At 39.7% G+C, this 22,928-nt stretch overlaps 1 protein-coding gene across 1 annotated transcript in view; it reads right to left on the bottom strand.

Annotated features, from left to right (window-relative positions):
• EPB41L2 (erythrocyte membrane protein band 4.1 like 2) overlaps positions 1-22,928 on the bottom strand; it is a 205,214-nt gene that overhangs the window by 38,876 nt on the left and 143,410 nt on the right. Inside the window, exons 6-12 of the mRNA XM_040965558.1 lie at positions 21,569-21,611; positions 14,765-14,840; positions 12,305-12,523; positions 10,250-10,337; positions 7,034-7,186; positions 6,077-6,174; positions 3,396-3,568 (exon numbers count right to left, since the gene is read on the bottom strand). Of these exons, the coding sequence (XP_040821492.1) occupies positions 3,396-3,568; positions 6,077-6,174; positions 7,034-7,186; positions 10,250-10,337; positions 12,305-12,523; positions 14,765-14,840; positions 21,569-21,611 (850 nt within the window). The remainder of the gene's footprint in view (positions 1-3,395; positions 3,569-6,076; positions 6,175-7,033; positions 7,187-10,249; positions 10,338-12,304; positions 12,524-14,764; positions 14,841-21,568; positions 21,612-22,928) is intronic.

Genomic DNA, 22,928 nt, shown 5'->3' on the forward strand with positions numbered 1-22,928 from the left:
TGAAATTTAACCCACTGAATTATACTAGGTCTCAGTGTAAAGATTTTTGAAGGATAGGTGTTGCTTATGGATTTGGCCAGTAGGAGGAGCTCAAACACCAGACAAAATTCCAGAATTGGGGCAAAATGTCAGAATTACAACGTAAGGAAGATTTTAATTCTCTAGGGTCGCTTTAATCTTGCTTGAATTTGTTCCTTAATCTAACCATTGGATAATTATCTAACTATTAGTGATTTGTTTCAAGTATGTTTTGAAGAGTCCCTCAATAAGGCAATCCTTAATTTAAACACCATAAGAACATAAAGGTAGACTTGATTTAGCTTCTATGTTTGCTTAAAATTTTTCATTCTCCTAAACTCTACGCTGCTGCATGTCTCCAGCTGAACGACAGCCAACCTGAACACAGACATCCTTCATAGGGCCCACAGTGAGCACAGTCCCCCTGCACTCCTTGCACTCCTCCTACAGATGGAGACAAGACAGCCTCAAACTTCAACAGGGCAACATGAGCAGCAGGTGGAAAACCCTTTATTTGTAGTTTCTACTCAAAGAACTCCCAGAAGGGCATTTCAGCACAGTGCTTTACTGACACTTTATGATCGGCTTGAGTTCCAGACCCACAAGTGCCTGTAGGCTGCAGGTGCACGGAGGGAAGTAGCTGTGTGTGGTTCACCACACTGACCTTGGAAAACATCTAGTAATTTGAATCATGTATCTGAGTTACTTCTCAAACTATATCTCTCCCCCAATCTTTCCAAAGCTTGCTTTTCTGCTCTTGCCTATTTCCCAGACGCCACCCATACACTTGCACTCAAGTGCTGCAGCTAAACCTTCCAGGACTCTTTCCTGACCCCTTAAGACCAAGTCCAGCAGAATCCACCTATTTTTAAATCTCCATTGCTGATATCCACAACTGATTGCTTCCTAGCCCTTAAGTACAATTACTTCTGAAAGTCAGCACTAATTCACATGAAACATTAAAATGACAGCTAGGCTAAGTCTATGACTTGTGAATAATGATGATTTCTAACTATCCATTAAATATAATGGGGAATTACTACAAAAATAAAAAATGTGATCAACAAAAGGTATCACAGAATAACACTAAAATTTAAATACATATCAAATTTAAAGATTTAAACTAGAGTTAACAAAATGATCATCTTGCACACTTGGAAACACTTAATTTCTGTTTCCCGCTTTCCTTACACATACTGAAACCAATGCATTTTTTAATGGCATAAAATCCTTGTAAAGAAGCCTGAGAACGTCACAGGTATGGGCACTGAGCCTACAGTGCCAAGGTTAACTCACTCAAGGTCACATGATCATCATCTTCATTGAGACCACCGGTTTTTACATTGTAAGAAATCCCCAGAAAATTTATGTGAAGATTATTATATCTCAATGATTCTAGTCTCACTTAAAAAACAAACAGGAAACTGAAAATACAACATTTGGCCAAAACAAAAAGAAAGGTAGCCTGATGAGGAGTAGAGAAAATAGAACTCAGAAGTTGGTTACTGAGTGGCCCTGCCTTGGAATAAAGCACTAAGTCCTCACTAGAGCTCTCTGCCTGCTGGTCATGGAGTGGCGTGAAAAGCCTCCTGTTTTTCAGAATAACACAATAATCCTTTTGATGACTTGTCCATCTGATGAATGACAGTGTCCAAAACACAAAGGGAAAAATAATGGGTAATTGTGCCATGTTTGCTGCTTTTACTTGTAAAAATCATTGTTTTCAGAATGATACAAACTCCCACCACCCTCTGTGCTAACCACCAATACAAGATGGTGGGTTTCCTTTAGCATGGTTTATATACTTCAAAAACAAACAGAAAAAAACTGCACTGGTTTATCGCTCTTTTAAATACCTAAGATTGGTAATATAAGGATTAGCGAGCCTCCTACTTTAAAACAAAGGCTGAAAACATAAAGTGATCCAAAAGAGAGAAATGACTTCTCTCAGGATATTAAACAACAGTGAATTTATTTATTCAGTACTTGCATAGATTCTCTGCGGCAACAGAGTTAAGACTTGAGAAATGTACACACAAGACTGGCACACTATTTCAAAAATCCTTGGAAAAATGTCCAGTTGGGAATAAGCATCAATAATTCTCTACATCTATATCACTGTATCTGGAAATGTGGAGATCTGTTGGGGATAGCCTCATGGTCATCCTTGCACAATTTTTGTAACCTTCATAAAATTACATGGAAGCTTCTCTAAAATCTAGATTGAATAACAATAACAAATATAAATGTCATCAAAATCCTACCAACAACTCCTGGGAAATATCTGTATGTCAACCTTGCACCTGTTTTCCAAGTGTTTTTCTAGAAAATGTAGATAAAGCCAATGGCTGTCAATCCTTCACTAATGACAAGCGTTTTTGTGTTAACTATCTGATCAGTGTTATCCAATTATTTAAAATTAAATTGTTCAAATTCATATTTCAGGGGAAAAACATGAAGTAATACCAAAATAGTTTTTTGCTCAAAAACAATCAAATAAAATTTTTCAAATTTAAGATAATCATATATATGTATAATAAATCAGTAAAAAATTACAAAATTGTTTATCATAGAAAGTTATCCATATTACTTTCTATTTTTACATAGCAAAAAATTAAACCCATCATTTAGCACCCTAAAATAGTATAAATTTGTTATACATTATAAACATAATTTAACCTTAGCACTCTTATTGGGAATACATCAGTAACTCATTAAATAATGAGACCAAGCAATAAGATACATTTATGAAATAAAACACTGTCTTTAGTGCCAATTAAGTTCCAAATATAGTTTATATAAAATAGGATGTATTAAACACATTAAAACCAGTAAAAAAAATCACATTTATATAAATTTTCCTCTTATGATGAAAAACAAATGAACATATTTTCTTTGTTTTTGTTAAAATTATATATATATGTGTTATATATATAAAGTTAATCCTTTAAAGCGGTAAATGGTTTCTGGTACTTAAGAAAATTTGATAGCTTCAGTAGTTTTTAATTAAACTTACAGAACACTGGTGATGGTAGGAAAGTTTTATAATCATTTGAATTCAGAAATATATTTTGACATTAATTAATAAGTTCAAGAAACTAAGCCATATACACCAAAATCAAGTCAAACCAGTAAACATGTTTACCCAACATTTCCTGAGCAAGAACTATCAATCAACATTCTCAGCACTGACAATGCAAAGAAAATGTTCATGACAACTTCAAATCACTACCAAGATTATTTGCCATGAACAAAAGCACTTTTATTTCCCAGGGAACAGAATGACGGCAACTCTTCTAGCTTTCTGCTGGTGACTTTATTAACCAGACCACTTAGAGAAAGACGAAAGGAACCCAAATGCTCAGAAGGGGATTTACCTCCATCTAGACTCCTGGAGGCCCGTTTACTCGAGGTGCGCTCAAAGTGTGGTGCTGGCCTGTCTATGAGGGTGCTGGCCTGGCGGGTCTGCGCTTGAGTGCGGCCGCTGTAGCGAAATTTAGACCCCAAAGTCAGGAACTTGGCCTTTGGTGGCTGTTCTGGAGACACAAGCCTGTAGCGGAAAAACAAGGAGCAAAATTAGACTTGACAGATTTTCTCCTAAAAGTGTTAGTACTACATGCTTCTAATCTCTCCTTTTCAGAAGGACTACTCAAAAGTAATGCTAAACTTTCTAATTTAAGAACATTATTTAAAAACTCTCACACAAACACAGCTTTATGGTGGTAATGAATATATCCAAATTCATGAATTTGTGAATGTTTTCTTAAACCTAAGGAAAAAGGCAGCTGTTCTCATTGTGGCTATTTATTTGTATTATCCTAAAATCGTTTCTATAAACACGTCGGAATTCTTGCTCTTAGCTATAAGTGCCAAGTAGCAAGCTATTGCCATTAGTAATTCCTCGTTTTTATGCCTCTTTCTCCTGAGGAAAAAAAAAAATCCAGCTTGAGAATCTGTTCCGCCCATTGCCTCCTTTCCAAGAACGCAACACACAGAGTGAATCTGCAGATGACTCACAGTCTCTTGGCAGCATCAGCCCTGGGCTCAGAACGAATGAAGTCAAACATTCTTGTTGTCAAATACTTCCAGACTTAAACAAAAGCATGTTTTTCAGTAACTGAGGCAATCTTTTTTGGAATACAATAGAAACTGCCTCACTCTCAATATTTGATCAGGGCTGACAAAATATCTTAAGCAAAAAAAGATAATCTGGAAGCTCTTATAAATACTTATTAAATAAGGAGGTTACGGTTAACAATCCAAGAAGAAGAAAACTCTACCAAAACTTATCCTATCACTTTCTAAAGAAGGGTGATTTCAGGAAAAACTCTTATTCTTTTAAGTATTTCTTCTGCACATTTTTTTCTTCCTTTTGAGCAGTGAAAAGATCCGAGTCAGGTAAAGTTAAGCATAGTAAAGCAAGAGGCAATACTCGTGAACACATGGTTTCCAACAGTATCTGCCAAGAGAAGCAGCATATTAGAATCAAACTGATAGAAGACAAACAGCTTTCTTGATTTTCACATAAAGGGGCAGAGTGTATCTTGACAACTTCCATTTTATGCCAGCAGATTTTCAAAGGAAACACAGAAACACCTGAGAAAGTGCAAGCTGACGATGGATAGTGCCTGAAATTGTACTTGGGAAACAGCTTCGTACTCTTAGAGTGCTAGAACGGAACTTTAGATCAGAAAAGAACCTCGCTATGGGTGTTCTTTTCCTCAGTTAGTTGAGGAATGAGGTACAGTGCATTGACTGTAACAGGCAGGATGTGAAATGAGGTCACTGTGCACGCCAACTGGTAGGTGAAACACGGCAGGGCCTTCTCTCCCTAGCACTCCAGGTAACCATGATCTAAGAACACCCTATAAAAAAGCAGGGATCTACAGAAGGGATTTCTGGGAAGCTCATCAGTGCAATAACTGATCGAGAAACATTTCTTCTATTTGAAAAATAAGTTAACCAAATCACATTAGTCTTAACTACTTGTTAATGAAACATATAGTCTGTAACTTCTAAATTGTCAACTGAAGTTAAAAAAAGAAATTTCTAAAGAATTTGCCAAAGGGAAAAATATATTAATAACCCAAGAGGAAAACTCCAAAATTCAAACAAAAGAAAACATAAAGAAAAACAACTTTCTGGGATTATGAAAAAGAATTTTTAAGGATACATTTGCAAAAATATCTTTTAATTTTCCACTTCTACAAAATGCACTGGATTGGGCCTGCACGGTGGGCACAGCACACCAATCGTCTACCTGTGATGCTGGCATCCCACATGAGCACAGATTCAAGTCTTGGCTGCTCCTCTTCTGATCTAGCTCCCTGGGGATGGCCTGGAAAGGCAGAGGCGGCTTGGGCCCCTGCAGTCATTGTGGGAAACCTGAAGCGCTTGGCTTCCAGCTTCAGACTGGCCCAGCTCTGTCCAGTGCAGACATTAAGGGAGTAAGCCAATGGATGAAGATCTCTATCTGTCTGTCCTACCTCTCTAACTCTTTCATGTGAAATAAATAATTCTTTTAAAATAATGCAGTGGATTTATAAAGATAAAACTTCATACTTCAGAAAATAACTTTACAGAAAATTAGAGCCACTGTTTTTTTAAAAACATATATACTATTATATATTATGTATATTGTATATATGCACATTTTCAGCATTCTAAATAATAACTCCATTTAAAAATAGCTCTTGATCTCTCTTAAAAACAAAGTTGGTTATAAGCTCTATACTCTTCACTCTTCACTAGTACTGAATAGGTCAGGCTTATTGCAGATTTTAGGTTTATCTTATTTATTTAAGAGGCAGAATTTCAGAAGAGGGAGATTTCATTCGCTATTTTACTCGCCAAAAGCACAGGAGATGCAACTGTTGACAAGGCACACCTTGAGTGTTAACAAAGCACACACGGAGGGAATGCAGCGGGGAGAGCAGCAGAGAGGAGAATTGAGAAGGCCAAGGCTAGAGGCCTCAGCAGTTTGACACAGCTGCCACCCCCTGTCCACACATCTGAACAGGTTCCAAGCAGGAACACCGGGTGATTTGCTTGAAAGTACCTGTAGAAAGTATGATGTTCCACACACACTTTCCATAGCCTTTTTGCTGCCCGATGGTTTGGCAGTTTGAATCCAATGGTGCTCTCAAACTGTTCCAGCTGCAAGAAATCCACCAAACAAATCAGCCTATTTTGCAAGGCGCTGACAAGAAGCTACTGAGAAACAGGCACTCATGTTTCTGCAAGTAGTATTCTTTTGAATAAAGGTAAATATATCTAATGTGAAGATGTAAAACAATTTTTTCTAAGACCGCAACATTATTTTTTATGAAAAGTAATTATCAACCACTTACATAAGCCAAATATTTGTTAATGTCCACTAAAATCATTTCATTGCTTTGGTATTGATCTCCACCACCTAACTGATCTAATAACCAAAAATGAGCTACCCTATGTGCCAGAAACCTGCTGATTTTATTCTAAGATAGATACGATTGCTGTTTTTTATAAACAGGAATATGGACATGCAAGCTTACAACTGAGAGCTCTGATTCCGGGGCCAGCCACGTGGTGCTGCAGGGCAAGCCACTGCTAGCAAAGCCAACATTCCACATGAGTGCTGGGTCAAACCCTAGCTGTTCCACTTCCAATCCAGCTCCTTCTTGGTGCATGTAGGAAGCCAGGGGAAGGACAGCCCAAGTACTTGGATCCCTGCCACTCATGTGGAAAAGGTGGTTAAAGCTCCAGGATCCAGGCTTCTGCTTGTTCCAGCAACAGCCACCACAGTCATTCAGGGAATGAACCAGCAGATGGAAGATCAAGCTGTCTCTCACCAGCTTTCAAATAAATAAAATAAATTTAAAAACATTTTTAAGTGGATTTTTTGTGCCATAAGAAAATTTTAAAAATAGTTTAGTCTCTTAGAATTGTAGTAGAAAATAACTGATTTAGGTGATGCTTGGAAAAAAAAAAAATGACAACTGTTTAGGTATGCCAAGGGCTACACAGTATTGCTTACCTCTGCTGGTCTAACTTTAATGTAGAAGTTACTGCGCTTGTAAGAAATTTTTAAGATTTTTGGCCAAGCAAAACGATTGATTCTCAGTCTGTCTTTGTAAATGAGAAGTCCGTTAGCGCACACGCCCAACTTGATGTCCACGCCTTCTGAGTCCTGCCAATACAACCATTTGACCAGAGTTAGAGGTATGAAAACTATATGGATCAGGATGCAAACTAGTTCCCTCAAAGAAGGACGCCCAGGAACGCCAGCTTAACAGGTTTGTGTCAAGTTTATTGGCAGTAAGCACATTGATGAAAATAGTAGTACACACATACTTGAAGTATTTTCAACTCTAACGATGAAATCTGATTTACCAAAGAGTGAGGGCAACATGATTATAGGACACAGTACTCTTAAAACACATAATTAATGCATTCTCAAACTGTACAGCAAAGAATAAGATATAGGATATACAGAATAAGGTAGCCTCAAGAAGTAAGAAATAAAATGTCCTCCTGGATGCTCTGCCAGCCCTCAGGGACAATCTGTCAGTCCTACAAAGGGCATTCAGCCATTTTCCTTTAGGCAAATTTATCTCAGAGGTATTAAGCTAGCTAACAGCTGTTAAAATAATGGCTGTATTTTGCAACACCAATGACTCAAATGGAAATTTCTCTCCTCAGCTGACAGCGGTGAAATCTATGAATTCTTTCAAGTAATTTTTTAGTAACTCAGTGTTGTAATCCAGTTTTCATTAAGCATTCCTTCAGCTGGCACATTTCAAAGGACTGGGGACTACTTGGAAGTTATGAATAGTTTTCTTGCCTCAGAGCTTTAATTTGGGATAGATCACAATCTAAGATAATCAAAACATGAAAGAATTTTTTTAATTGAATAAATTTATAGGCTTGTTAGATAAAGACTGTCTTCTTACATTTCAAGTAAAGCCAACGATCACAATTGAAAACATTAAAAAAAAAATAAATTCTAGTTCATCATTAACAGCAGAACTCATTCAAAATATGTAAAATTGAAGAATCTGTTTTCCTACCTTCCAAATCATTAACAATTAAATTCTCACTGAAAATGCTGGGACAAATAGCATATTTAGTCTAAGTTTCAACTCAATAATTACACCATTATAATTTAACATCACCGATACTAATTCTTTAGAAGTAAAAAATACTGGACTGGGTAATAGTAATTGCTTTCTCTGCAGTGATATTTGAACAGTTCACATATACAAACAAATTACACTGGAACAACTTTAGCAGGCTAAAAGATCTAATCTATATGGTGTATGACTCACCGTTATTTTGGCGCCCACAATTCTCTCCAGGAAGAGTAAAAAGCTAGAATGAATCATCTACAGGTGCCCCAAGCAACTTGGCACCAGACACAAATGATGTATTTGCCACTGCCCGTGGCCACAGAGAGACAGGTCACAATGGCATATCTGCCAAGATGGCATATCCTGACCACCACAGTGTTCATCATTTGAAATACTAAACAAAACTATTTAACTTGAAAGTTTTTGAATAGGACAATCCAGCTTTAAAAAATCACGCTAATTCAAGTATATTTCAAGTACATAAGGGGATTTCTAGCTGTTCCATGTAACTGTTTGAAATTGTCTGCTCAATTTTATATGCTCAAAAATCATAGAAAAAGGACAGGAAGTAGAAGGCTGTAAAGCATGCCCTGATGTTCTGTTTTTTAATTACGTCACTTAGCAACAAAGTCACAAATACAAGGAGAGACTCTCCCACAGCTCTCTCCTTCCACGCCTGGCATCTGCTGTCTGCATCTCCCCCTTGAGGCATAGCGCAGCTATTTTATCAGCTTGGCCATGGTACTAGTTCTGTGCTTTCCTGCACTTTCATCAAAAGTTTGATTCTGCACTCTTCAATATGTCCAACTAGAATGTGCCATTTAGAACTCATTCTAATTAAGAAAAAGAGAGAAATTCATAAATACACAAATTACAAAATTTTAATGACATATAAAGTCTTTTTAAATTGTCAGATACTTTCTAAATGAGCCACAAACACGTTATTTGCCAATTATTTTCTAATTATCAAATGACAGATAATAAATACTACCCTGCATTTTTTAGTGTTCTGCCCCCAAATAAAACAGACATTGTTATACTTAACTGAGAGCCTTCAACTTTTTACTTTTCTAAGACATCCCATTAAAAAAAACAAGAGATTTCAAATCCTACAATATTGACATCTGAGAATTGGCTTCTTAAGCTCAAAGTAGAGAGAAGCATGGTTTACTTTGTATTACTTTGATATTTAAGGTATAAAGGAAGCTAGAATTAATAACACAAAAGCAAAAAATACTAACATGGAACCTAGGGTGGAAAAAATTACTTGTGTGGAGGTCATTCCTAGAGATTTGTCTGAAGATGTAACCCTGGCTTCCTATGTTACACGTTAAGGACCGGCAGGGTCTTTCAACAGCAGGTTCCCTCCAGATACTAAATGGCCTATGGAGAATTCTGACAGAGCAAACTGGTCTTTCACCTTTCCTTTCATCCTGACCATAAAGATCACCCAGAGTCACGATGTAGAGGATATCTGTCACTGGCCCAGTCAGCTCAACCTCTCCTACCACAGATTTTTCACAGATTTTTATCATTCCATTCACTTGCTACTTCTCCAAGTCAACTAAAGATGCTTCAACACCTGTAGCTGGCGGCAATATGCCTGTTCTTTCACAAAACAGTCCAAGGCAGGAAAAGGCACAATCTTCTCGCAGGAAAAGGCCTAATTTTAGGCTTCCTCGCACAACCCAGCAGCTTTATGGAAGGTGACTATATCTGTGTCACACTGGCTCTCCCAAGATTGCTAAGATCTGTTACCTTCTCCTGAACAGAGGTTAAGAGAAAGAACTCAGACTTGGACAGCACCTGGTCTAGAAAGAGCTAGCATGCAGAAAAACCAGGATGGGGTGAAAAACACTGACAATGCGCATCTCTCACTGAACATCTAAGAAAAGATATTAACTTAAACAACTGAGAAAAGAACACAACAGGGAGAGAAAAAACGATTCCTTTGACAGCCATAAACCCCACAATTAGTCGCACACACAAAAATACCATATAGATCCTTGGGTGAAAACAAATAGGTATTCCTCATGGGTGAACTGGGCAGTCTTGAAACCAGAACTTCCCAAAACTTCAATCAGCAGAACAGAATGTCGCCCCCTCCCGTTAATCCACAGTACCTTGGCATGATGCAGGTCTACACCATACATGGAAAGCCTCTTCGCATTTTCTAAGAACTGAGAATCAGCTTGTGCTGGAGACAAGCCCCTGAGAGTCAAGAGAAACAGCACAATTTTATTAGTTGATGCACAGGAAACGTACTCAAAATGGGGAAAGGCTGTGTGAGCTCTGAGAGTCTGGGGTAGTCCAGGTAACCTGGCGAAGTTTGCTGGAAAATAAAAATAGGTATGCAGACTCAACTCTCAACTGCTATTCACAAAGAAATATACCATCACTCTTGCCCTTTTATCTTACAATGTTTTAAAATTATTTCTACTTGATAAAAAGGCCCCAGCAATAATATGAACAGCTAAAAATAATATTTTAAAAAAATTGATTCCATCTTGCTAACAAAACACAGGTGTACCTCTTAATCTTATTTTGCTAGGATAAATCATAATTAAGATGGAAATGACTTGCATTTGACTTGCACCCATGGAGGATAACATACTGCACTCCTCTGTCCATACTAAAATTATTTCCATTTCCTACCTAGGTCCCCAGATACACAAATTTTAAGGTTCTAGAGAACAGGGCCATGTTCCATTAACTATATTTCCACAGCATTACAGTACCATGTATTCCAAATGGCAACTATACCTTCAATGTCTGGTAAGTAAAATTTAAATAAAGTTAACAATACTTGTATTCAAATGTGGCCCTTATAATTTTTCAAAGAAAAATCTATGAATGTAATCTATTTAAAACCTCAAATCTCTGTAATCTCCTTTCAAATCATTCTAGTCCATTTCTTTAAAAATTTGTTTACTTGAAATACCAATTATCAGAGAAGAGAAGGAGAGCCATGTGCTGGCATAGTTTAGATGGCTCCAACAACCAGGGCTGGGCCAGGCCAGGCCAAGGCCAGGAGGCAGGAGCTTCCTCCCTGTTTCCCACAGGGTTGCCAGAGGTCCAAGCACTTTGGCCATCTTGCACCAATTTCCTAGGACATTAGCAGGGAGCTGGACTGGAAATGGGGCATCCTGGACTGATTCCAGTAGCCACACAGGATACCAGAATCACAGGCAGTGGCTTAATACACTATACCAAAATGCCAGTCCTTCCAGTCAATATTTGATAAAACTGTAATTCTGTAATATATTATTTTGTAAATAGAGTTTTAAAATCCTGTGTAAGACATCTATTATCTTTTCACACAAATATCAAAGCCCTCAATGTGTAACATGGTGTTAAAGTACTTCAAGTATTCCCTAGTGAGCACAGGGTATTTTCTGCATTCAGTGAAGCCTTCTATGCACCTCAGCTACTACTGCTATATCCATCACCACTGACATTTCTTTTTAAAATGCACTTATCTATATGACAACCAGAGTGACAGAGAATGGAAGAGAAAGAACCTTCCATCCATTGGCTTACTCTCCCAATGACCACAACAGGCAGCCATGGTCCAGGTTGAAGCCAGGAAAGTCATCTGGATATTCAATGAGCATTGAAGGGCCCAAACATCTGGTCCATCATCCACACTTTCCCAGAGGCATCAGAAGGAAGCTGGACCAGAAACAGAACATGCACCCTGATATGGATGCCAGGGACTGTAAGTAGTGGCTCAAACTACTGTGCCACAATGCTGACTCCCACCATCCACATTTCTAATTCAAATCCTGATGCCCCATTATCTCCCAGGCCTTCTTATCATATACATTTATGACAACAATTAAAAGGAAGTGCAAATAGGTAAATGGCCTTCCAATAAATTAGCATAGATTATCTCGTTGGCACAGTTCCTCATATTATAGCCACAAAAGCAAAAACAGCCTATCCCCAAGGTTGAAAGTTGTCTTGAAGGTTCTGAGTGTAGCTCCTCATAAAGACAATGATGGCTCTCTCAAGGCTGTCCACACTAGGAACACAAAAGCAAAAACCAGGTAACACCATAATCTTCTCAAACACCTAGCCAGTGTTCCGAGAGTGATACTGAAATCTACCCACAGCCATCCTCGCTCTCCTCTTCCCCATCAACCCCATCCCCATCCCCATCCAGCCGGTCAACAGACCTATGGGTTTTATGCAGCTCAGCCACCTTCTCTTCCAGCTCCTTAGTCTGTGTGGGAGCAAACTGGAAATCACTAAGGTCAATACTGCCATGCTCTTCAGGGTCATAATCCCCAAGTTCAGCCTGCAGCGTGTAGGATCCCAAAAGGGCATGAGTCACAAAAGAACAGGGCAGGCGGCCAGAGGCAATGTCCTGTCGAAGCTGAAGGCACAGGAAGTACCTGAGGAGCAAGGGGAGAAAAGCAGGACAATTAGTTATGCTTATAGGGCTTCAAATCCTAAAATATTAGTATTCCTTTGAAAACAAACATACAAGGTAAACATTTATCCATACCAAATTCATCCCCCAGATTCCTACACTTGCAGACTATTCAAAGAAACTGAGCCCAGAAGATTGTTTCCTAGAATGGGAATACTGAACTGCTCTCTGGTAATAGCTAAGCCATGATTAATGTCACAGTGAAAAATTTTGCAACTTAAGTAAAAAAGCTTTCAATTGCTGAAACCGTGATAACAATTAGCATACCCCTCAAGAGCTATAAAAAAGAATGAAATTTTTAGAACTACTGTCTCAGTCAATGGCATGAAAAGGTAGTGTCACCCCATCTTGGATCATCTCTTCACACTACTTTCCAAGTAAATCTCCATTTGGAAGCTTCTGCTCCTGCACCTATGCTACCCAAAGAGGCAGTTTTTCAGTGTTCAAGACAGACTTGGCAGCCTGGGAGAGCTGATGCTGTGTGACATTCAGTAAGGAGAGTTACTGATCTAAGGTTAATCTGCTTCCTGCAAGATAGAAAGAATTTTACCTCCCCATTAAGGGGGGCATAAAAAATGAGACACTACAAGTAAAATGTCTGACATGGTACTGGAAATTAATAACTGGTAAAGATAATAATTGTTAGCTACAGCAGTGATATTCTTTAATATTCCATATGGCTTGCTGCAAGCCAAAAAAAGAATTTATTTTTCACTAAATAGCATGTAGAAACATGCGATTTATATTCTAGAAATTTTTCATTTCAACCTCTATCGGTTCCTTTTGGTGGCTTTTTAAATTTTATCACACATCCCTCTGAAAAAATGACCCATGCCCTCATTCTAGAAGATCTTACAGGAATTGCCATTCATACCGGCAGTTGGTCACTTTCTTCCTGTGTTTATTTTTGTTTAGACCAGGTTTTAGGCTCAACTCTCCTCCTGCTCTCTCCGTAACACATTCAAATAGCAGTGCTGGCCTTTGGTCCAGGCTCCCTTATTGAGTTAGCTGAATCTACTACCCAATTCAGATAAGCTCAGTTACACATTAACCATTATCCAAATCTATCACAGGTAGGGCATGGACTCTGTTTATTGTTGTCCATCATCATCATCATCGCTCCAGGACAGGCAAAGACTTCCCATATGGCAGGTGCTCATTAATACTCTTGAGAATAAAAAGTCTTCTCAATATTACTACAGTCTGCTAATCTGTAGGCACTGCAGGGACTCTTATTTAAGAAGAATTGCATTTCCCTAGAAGAACCTCGGTGGAATTACGTTCACTTTAAGAATGATTTACTTACTTGAAAGACAGAATAATATACAGAAAGGAAGGAAGGAGAACACAGGGATGGAGTAGAGGCAAAAGACAAAAAAAAAAAGCTTCTAATGTTTGCTGGTTCACTTCCCAAATGCCTGCTAGCTGCAACATCTGGCCATAAGTGCCCTTTTGAAAACATAAAAAACACTTTTAAAAAGCATATAAAAATCACTGTTTATACTTACTGTTCAAACTTGCTGTTACCAAATCAAGGAAATTCTACAGTTTGTACTCAGTCTAGGATACTTTAGACATCAACGTAATGATGATTCAAATGCCCTCTTGTTAGCAAATACTCAGCCAGCCTCAGAATCAACTGTTCTTTTGCTCCTAAGCTAAATCCTTTATCAATCATATATTCCTATAGACTATACAATTTCCAAACAGATTATTTAAAATACCTATTGACTCTACCTAAGAAAGCATACCAAGTTAGCTATGCAGGATTTCGTTAGAGGAGAATAGAGGATAAAAATGACTACTTCAATTAAAACAAATGTTATTTATTTACTACTACCTCAGCTTTGCAATATGAGGCTATTTGAACACAGGCACACAAAAATTACACAATCAAACCCTATCTTCATGTTACAATCTGATTATTAAATGCCAGTGGCTTTTTAAAGAAAATTGTTTCCAGGGATCATTTTATCAATCATATTCTATCAAAGAAATAGAAATGATGAAGATACAAGCAATCAAAAATTTTTGAAACTGGCAACATTTCAAATTATTTGGAAGCAAACATTTCAAAGAAAATGTCTACACTTAATTCATAGAATACTATTTCGTTTTTTAACCCAAATTATTTCTGTGTTCCCCGCTGGGCACAAATAAATGAGAGCTAAAAGTAAAGGTTCATCTTAGAAAGATAAATCACCTGGTGATATCTTCTGTCAGTTGAGATGGATCCGGAGGATAAAACTTCACATTGAAAGTGAACAGCCATGGAAGATCTGCAACGATTAAACTTCATGGTTAACTCACGTGAACAGATGACTATCTGACATAGCACAGAGAAATCCCACTACAAATCAGTTTGTGGAATTTTGTTTCTCACTTATCATGTGGATCGCAGAGATAAAACTAAATGACAGATAAACAATGATTTCACTAAAGAAAAGACTCACTTTTTTCACATACGTTTACAATAAGTCAACAAGTGTTTTGTAATGGCAATCATTATACAAAAAGTTTAATATAACCTCCTTGTAACAGTTGAGAGAGGATTTCTCAAGTTTCATAAAGGAAAAGTGAGTATACTCCTATTTAGTTTATACCTTCACTATACAATGCTTTAAATAATGAATATATCAAAAACTGTATCATACATAGCTTTTAAAAGCTAAAACACTGGGTCCAGCACAGTAGACTAGTGGCTAAAGTCCTCGCCTTAAACGCACCAGGATCCCTTATGGGTGCCAGCTCTAATCCCAGCAGCCCTGCTTCCCATCCAGCTCCCTGCTTATAGCCTGAGAAAGCAGTTGAGAATGGCCCAAAGCCTTGGGACCCTGCAGCTGTGTGGGAGATTCTAAAGAAGCTCCTGGCTTCAGATTGGCTCAGCTCTGGCTGTTGTGGCCATTTGGGGAGTGAATCATTGGACAGAAGGTCCTCCTCTCTGTCTCTCCTCCTCTCTGTATATCTGACTTTGCAATAAAAAATAGATTAAATAAAAAAGCTAAAACACTGCAACCTACATGTTTTCATATATACTGTTCTGAGTAGCTAACAACATCGGATCTGAAGAAAGCATGTTCTATCTTGCTTAAGAGGCTCCTATAACCACAGAAGCCTGAAAGTACAGTTCTGCTCAAAGGTTAGAATACTTCTAAAATAAAAACAAAAATGTGCATGTAAGTTATTCTATACATATTTGAAGGCTTCACAAGAGCTTTAACTTATGGAATTGGCAGAAAAATTTCTGCAATCTCATTCTAATGTCAAATGTATCATTTTATTTCTCTCAAATATTTACTAACTGGTTATCCTAAGATATGAATTTTAGAAGTATTTTGGCATGATACAACACTATTCTGCTAACAAGGTCAATTCCATTGAAACTGAAAAACAGATGTCAGTTCTACCCTAAATATTTTCCTATCAAAAGACGTTTCTTGGCCTATAGCACTATGCTGATTATCAAACAGCCACACTGTGTATGCAGCAGCACTTCCTGTGAGGTGACCACTTGTCCATAGTCAACCAAAGTCACCATGGGCTTATTTCTTCATAGCCAATTTGTTTTCTCAGTATCAACACAGCATATGCTTGCCTAGATACAACTATGGGCATAGGTTCTATGGGAACATCTATATTTTAGGACATATTTTCAAATCTAAAAGTTGAAATGTACCAATAATATTATTATCTTTTAACTGATCAAAATTGTGCATATATATGATGCACAATATGTTTTGAAACACAGATTGTAAAATAACAAACTCATGTTAATCAATGTAGGTACTACCTCACAAGCTTACCATTTGGGGTTGAAGGGAACACTTAAAATCTACTAAACAATTTCCAACTTATGTCTTTAATTTATAAAGGACAATTGTACCTACCTAGTTATATCCAATTAGTCCAGCTAGCTGTGGATTGTTTACATACATTTATCCATATAAACTCTCTCTATATAGTTTTAGTTGGGTATTTTTGAGAAAACAGATTTGTCCCTTGTTACAAGCAACTCAAAAAAAGATTAACAAATACTTTACTAACTGTCCATTAACTGAAAACTAACAACAAAAGCACAGTAGGGGCAAGGCAAGGATGGAGCGGTTCCTTCCTCCATTTAAGAAAAAAACAAAACAAACAGGAAGAAAGAGATAAATACAGCAGAGAATCATCATTTCCTAAGCCTACCTTTACGGTGGAGAGGAAACCATGCAAAGAAATGAATCCAATCATTTAAAAAGCGTATCTTACTTGTTATTGCCATCCTTCCTAAACCACGAGGGAAAAAATCCTGAAATCCTTCTTTAAAAACTTTACAAATAATGAAAAACATAAGAATGTGACTTAGAATTAGCAAGAGTCTTGCCTTCCATAAAATAGCCCAACACTTTCTTTTTTTTAAAAGTTGTCCTCCTGGTGGGTCTCAGGACAGGGCGTCTCATGCCTGGATCCCGGACAGCCGCCATGTGCACATGGTGAGCTGTTCCTGGGCCTGCTGGGTTCCTGGGCCTGCTTCCTTGGGGTGAGTAGACCCGAGGGGGGAAGCCTCCGGGACTGGGCAGGTCCAGGACCCACCCGCCATCTTCATGGGGCGGTGAATGGGATTCGGGAGGGGTGCGACCTTGGGCCTGGGTTATTTAAACCTCCAGCAGTCTCCCGGCAGCTGGTGGGTCTCAGGACGAGGCATCTCATGCCTGGATCCCAGACGACAGCCATGTGCACAGGGTGAGCTGTTCCCCGGGCGGCCAGTGCGCCATTTGGTGCCAGGCTCCGCCTGCTGGCCACCCAGCCAGGGAGCTCTGGGGATTTGGTTCTTTGAGTTGCTGCTTAATTAGCTCCAGGTTGAACCCATTGTGCTTCTTGGACCTGAAACAGGCAATAACTCTTCCTTTGCAAAACTTGTAATCACTAATAATGCTGAGCACCAAATACCAGTCCATGCAGAAGCTATGGCTTGGGGTTTGTCCTGCAAAGGTAGCTCCAACAGCTGGCTAATGTGTCAACTGGTAATGGAACAGAGTAGATCAGGCACAACTGAGCAAACCTTAGCCCACAAGTAAAACTAGAAACCAGGAGGGAGCAAAGGTCATGCCGAGCTAGGCTCTTGTACCTACTATTCTGAAGAAGCCAGGGACGCTAAGCCACAGTGTCTAAGGCAGAGTTCGGGACAGGGGAGGGGCCGTGCCATGCTGAGTCAGAGCATCCACTGGCAGGCCAATGATCTATGGCTGGGAACAGGCCCGGTTGGGGAGCTAAGGGGACAACTCTAGCTGGGCTGAGGTTCCCACAAAGAGGCACGTGGCCTGGAAAGGGGGCTGCGTTCTGATCTGGAAACAGTTGCAATCTCCCTTGGCACAAGTGTGGACTGGGATTGGATGCACCAAACCGGGCCAGACCCCGACTCCCCCTGGTGTTCTGGAGGGCCAGGGCAGATGTGGGATGGACTAGGCAAGGTCTCAAACCCCTACTGAGCCATGTGTGAGCCATACGTGGGTATGGACAAACCATGGCTGGGCTGGAACATCCAACAGCAAGAACCAGATTGGGTGGAAGGCCAGTCAGGAAAAGCCACAGTTCCTGCTATGACAGGAGGTGGACTGAGTAGGGTTGGCTCATGGACCCACTGGTAAGTGTGAAACCTGGCATTGGGAGAGGTTCTGATGGGGGAGCCCGGGAAACTCCTCTGGCAGGACACAGACCCGGCACGTAAGTGCAAGAAACATGATAGGAAACGGCCCAGAAAAGGCCATGGAAAGCTACACACTGGCATACAATTGGCAGACATGGGGGCAAGACCAGGCTGAATCTGTCCACGTCATCCACTGGCAAATCCAGGCACCAGTGTGGGTCGGCCCAGGTTCTGTCGCAACAAATACTAGTGCACAATATGGAATGCCGAGGTGAGATTGCCTGTACCGGAAGGACCGCAGCGCCCAACCAGCCTGAGAACAAGAAAGGAAGTGGGAAGAGCCAGCAGAGGAATAAGGGAGGGTTCCTTTGCAGGACAGCTACTTCTGCAGGAGAGCATAGGCTGGGATGGGGGCAGACCAGACTAGGCAGAGCTACCACACCTGTGCGCCTCATGTGGACTAGATCAGGGAAAAGCCGGGCTGGGCGGATTATTCCTACTGGTGCAAACAGAATTAAAGTGGGTGAGGGTTGTTTGGGCTTAGACGCAGCATCAGCTGGAATCTGGGAGTGGGAGAGGCCTGGGAGGGAAATAGTGGGCTCATCCCTCTTGGGTTACCACTTCCACAGGAGGACATAAAACTAAGATAGCGGCTGGGGTGGAATGGAGTGTGGGACAGACTGGATTACTGCTATACTTACTGGCAAACCAGGGTAGGGGGTGGGCCTGGTGGGGGTTATTGTGGGTTGCTCCAACTAGGCTGCAGCTCCCACTGGTTTATGTGAGGGCCAAGTATGTGCTGGGCAGAAACAGGCTGGACTGCAACACCCATTGGTTCCAGTGGAAGTCGGGAGTGAAAACAGAATCAACCCAGCAATTGCAACCACCAGCTGATTGGGGCGATGGACGGTACCAGGCCCTGTACTTGCTAGCACATACAAGAAGTTTCTTTGGAGATCTTCCTAATCTAAATGCTGGACTCAGAACCATAACAAAGAAAAGAGAGAAGACAGAACAGGTCAACCAACCATCTCAGCTATGATGGACTATGTCAATCAGTGGATTTTTCAAAGACCTCATAGTGCTTGGAGTGGCAAGACTGACAGCAATTCCTGACTGTTGCAATATCAAAACCACTTGAGCAAGAACCTCAGAGCAGACCCTATATCCAGGACCTGGGGAGGGTAGGAAATTGGGTGGGCCTTCTCCCTTAATACCCCCCTTTAAACATGAAGGTAACAATATGGAAAACATACTAGTATTATCCACTTTCCTGTAGCCCTTGAACCTTCTTACCCTAATTAACTATGTAAAGAATGTCAAAATAAAATTTTATTTAAAAAAAAAAGTTGTCCTCCAACAGTTTTGAAACTTTCTAGAAAAGGCTTCTCTCAGAAGATTTCCAAAAGTAATTATCCATGACTCTGAAATGTGTGGAACACTCATTACCAGGAACCAAAACAAAATCACAGAAACAACTCAACGGAACAACAACCCTGTATAAGAAGCTGGCCTTTTCTGTATTTGTGCCACTTGGCAGGACTGGTTTCAGAAGTCTAGGAACCAAGCACGCATACACCTTTCTAAATCCATGCCCTCCACAGAGCCTGTCACTACTGCCGCAGGGACAAAGGGAGCTTTGCAGAGCTTTCCATACACTGTAGCTCTGGTTGACCATGAAGCAAAAAAGAATGAAACACAAAAATAATAAATGTAATAAGGGAAAGGAAGGGAACAATGAATGATAGAAAGGCACAAACCTTAGTTAAAAGACAGGCTGAAGAATCAGGTCAGACTGCCTAGCACTGTCCTATTTCCCGGAAAATCCCTCTGTCTCCAGCAACGCGAAAGAGTGGCGACCCTGACCAAAGACATTTTTATAAGGAAAGGGGGGTCTACAGAAAAAAAGAAAATAAGATGCCTGCTTCAAATTAAAAGGAGAGAAGGAAGGAAATGATAGGAAGATGACTGATGACCTCATCTGCACCAGCACTATCAGGGCACACTTAAACAACAGACTCACGGCATTGTAACTCCTTCTGCAGGACTGCACTATGTAACAATGCGGGGAAATCAGTCAGTGGGTGGGAACTGGAGGAGGGGGGAATCCCAGACTCTACAGAATTGTACCATAAAATTCAAAATTTAAAATAAAAACTAAAAAAGATTAAAAAGAAAAATAAAACAAAGGTAGAGAATCTGAAATGGGAGGCAAAAAGCAGAGCAAAAAACAAAAACAAAACAAAACAAAAAAGAACAAGAAGGTCAGATTTGTTTCAATCCCTTGGCATTAGCAATAAAAGCAGGAAGGTGTAATCACAGAATCAGGAATTCTGCATGTTGATTCCCCACGCTTGATCTTAGCCAGAAGGTAGAGAAGCAGTTACAGGCTAACTCTGTAAAAAATGGCTCCCCCTGGACAATTCAGGCTTGATGACTGTTAGGGATTTACCCACTCTTCAGTCTAAGCCTTCCAGCTGTCACGCCTCCCTAACTCACCTGCTTCAGTCACTGACAGACTCACTAGTAAACCAAGTATCAAATCCTCTATTTAAAATTTCTCTGGGATAATAAAGGTTCCTGGCACAGGTTTGTCACAGCCAGCCACCTGTAGAGGCAGAATCTAGGAAGGGAACTGAAGGTGTTTTAGGGCAACACACTTCACATTGTTTTTGGAATTCTATAATAAGGACAACCTGCAAAGTAGGAAGAACAACACAAGCTTAACCGACTACAATGCTAGGCTCCAAGACATGTACAATAGCCGTGGTCTGGGAAGCAGAAGGAAGGCCTGATCTGGGGAAAGTGAAGAGCTTGTTCTGTCTCTTCCTCAGTGCCCAGAAGCCTCACTCCAGCACATCTCCAGCAGTTACCTGGGTACCTCTGGGGATGCTCCAGCAGTTACCTAGGTACCTCTGGGGATGGCGACATGCTTAGCAGGAAACAAATTACACACTTCCAAAGTGAAGCAGACAAGCAGTGAGAGTCCCACCTAGACTAAAATTTACATAAAAACTGAAATTTATAGAAACATAGACTTTCATTCTTTCTTAGAAGAAAAGTTAAGGTTGTCATATTACAGTGGTAGACACTGAATGAGGATATTTAGAAACGTGAGTCTAAAAGAATCTGCAAGATAGGAGTCACTAAGCTATACAGAAAATAAATAGCTGAAACTCTACAAATATACCACTGGTATTATTAACCTCTCACATGGCATAAATAAAATATAGGATAATCATTCCTCCCTATCTTACAGGCTATTCTAGTCTATAATCCTATAACCTTCATTAAAGATAGAAAGACACAGATGTAAAGATTAACTTGAACATTTTAATTAACTTAAACATTTTAATGTATGCTTATTCAAATACTCACTTCGCAGTTGTCTTTTTATTTCTTTTGCAGGATCTAGCCAGTTCTGTGGAAGGAAAAAGGTTAATTATCGTTAAGAAATACTTCAGAGTTCAAAATTAAACACAATTTTTGTTCACCTTTCCTTCTAACCTAGTTCTAAGCTAGAAATCACAATAAGGAATGCATTTTCACTTTCATCACCTTGAGAAAACCAGCATAAAACTATGTTAGGAAGTCACAATACTAATCTGAAAGATCAATTTAGAACATTAGCTTAAAATCATCTATGCACATAAACATTTGTTGTGCAAAACTGTAAATAAAAGATCCATACAAAATATTCCTTTTCCATTTTTCATACTTCTCTCACTCTTTGCCCCTCATTACTAAAATTCACCTTTATTCTCACTGACAAGTGCAATTTTTGAAATTAGCTAATTCAAGTAACTGTTTTAAATGGCCTTACAATGAATGACTTTCATTCATTCTAACAGGTACTTTAAATAGTACATTGTAACATCTGTGCTTAAATAAAATTTCATTTAGCTAGATAAAGCAAGCAAAATGTTTACTATCGCACAGAAGACAAGCAAGATCTACTATCTTAACAATATCTTGAAATGGTCCAAGAGAACATTGTGGTACACTATTAAAAAGTATGAACACATGATGCTTTGAAAGCAGAATTGCATGGATTCCTTCAGATTCTGCCACACTGTCCATGGCTCACACTCAAGGAGCCAAGGTGCGCATGGTTCTGTTCAAACACTGGTTACATTCAGACCCCTCAATAAAGAACTGCCAGAGCCTGCTCTAGTTTCACATTACTGGTACCACAGCTGCATGAGCCACTGCTGTGAAGGACCAGTGGGACCCTGTAATGGTACCTCCAGTGCTATGTTAGGGAACGGCTCTAATTCTCTCCTCAGAAAAGAGCCTGGCATTCAGCCCCCACGCCCTGCAGCTGCTGTCCCACACAACAGCTGGCTCGCCAACGGCCAGCTATGATGAGTGCAGAAGAATGAGAAAAACAGATCATTCAGCTTCTGGTCCAGACTGGAAAAGCTGGGGGAGAGGTGAAGAAAGGTCAAATGGGTGGCATTTCCATCCAAGGAAGTTAACTATCACAGCAAGAAAAACTGAATCAAAGGCAATTGGTGCCAAACAGAAAAGAAAAAAAATCCACAGACCATTAACACAGAGAAAGAGCAGAGAGTCAGAGAAACTGCTGCTGTTTAAGGAGGAGCTCCCAAATCTCCAGTTTCACTCAGTGCGACAGTTGACAGAGCTGCCTGCCACAGAGGACTTGTAAAGACCACCTGTTCCAGAGGACAGTGGAAGCAAATCATCATGTGTGTCCCCCACCAGCTGGTACCACATA

This window comes from Ochotona curzoniae, unplaced genomic scaffold, assembly GCF_017591425.1.
Source record: "Ochotona curzoniae isolate NIBS_2020 unplaced genomic scaffold, NIBS_Ocur_1.0 scaffold_3890, whole genome shotgun sequence".
Classification (NCBI taxonomy): Eukaryota; Metazoa; Chordata; class Mammalia; order Lagomorpha; family Ochotonidae; genus Ochotona; species Ochotona curzoniae.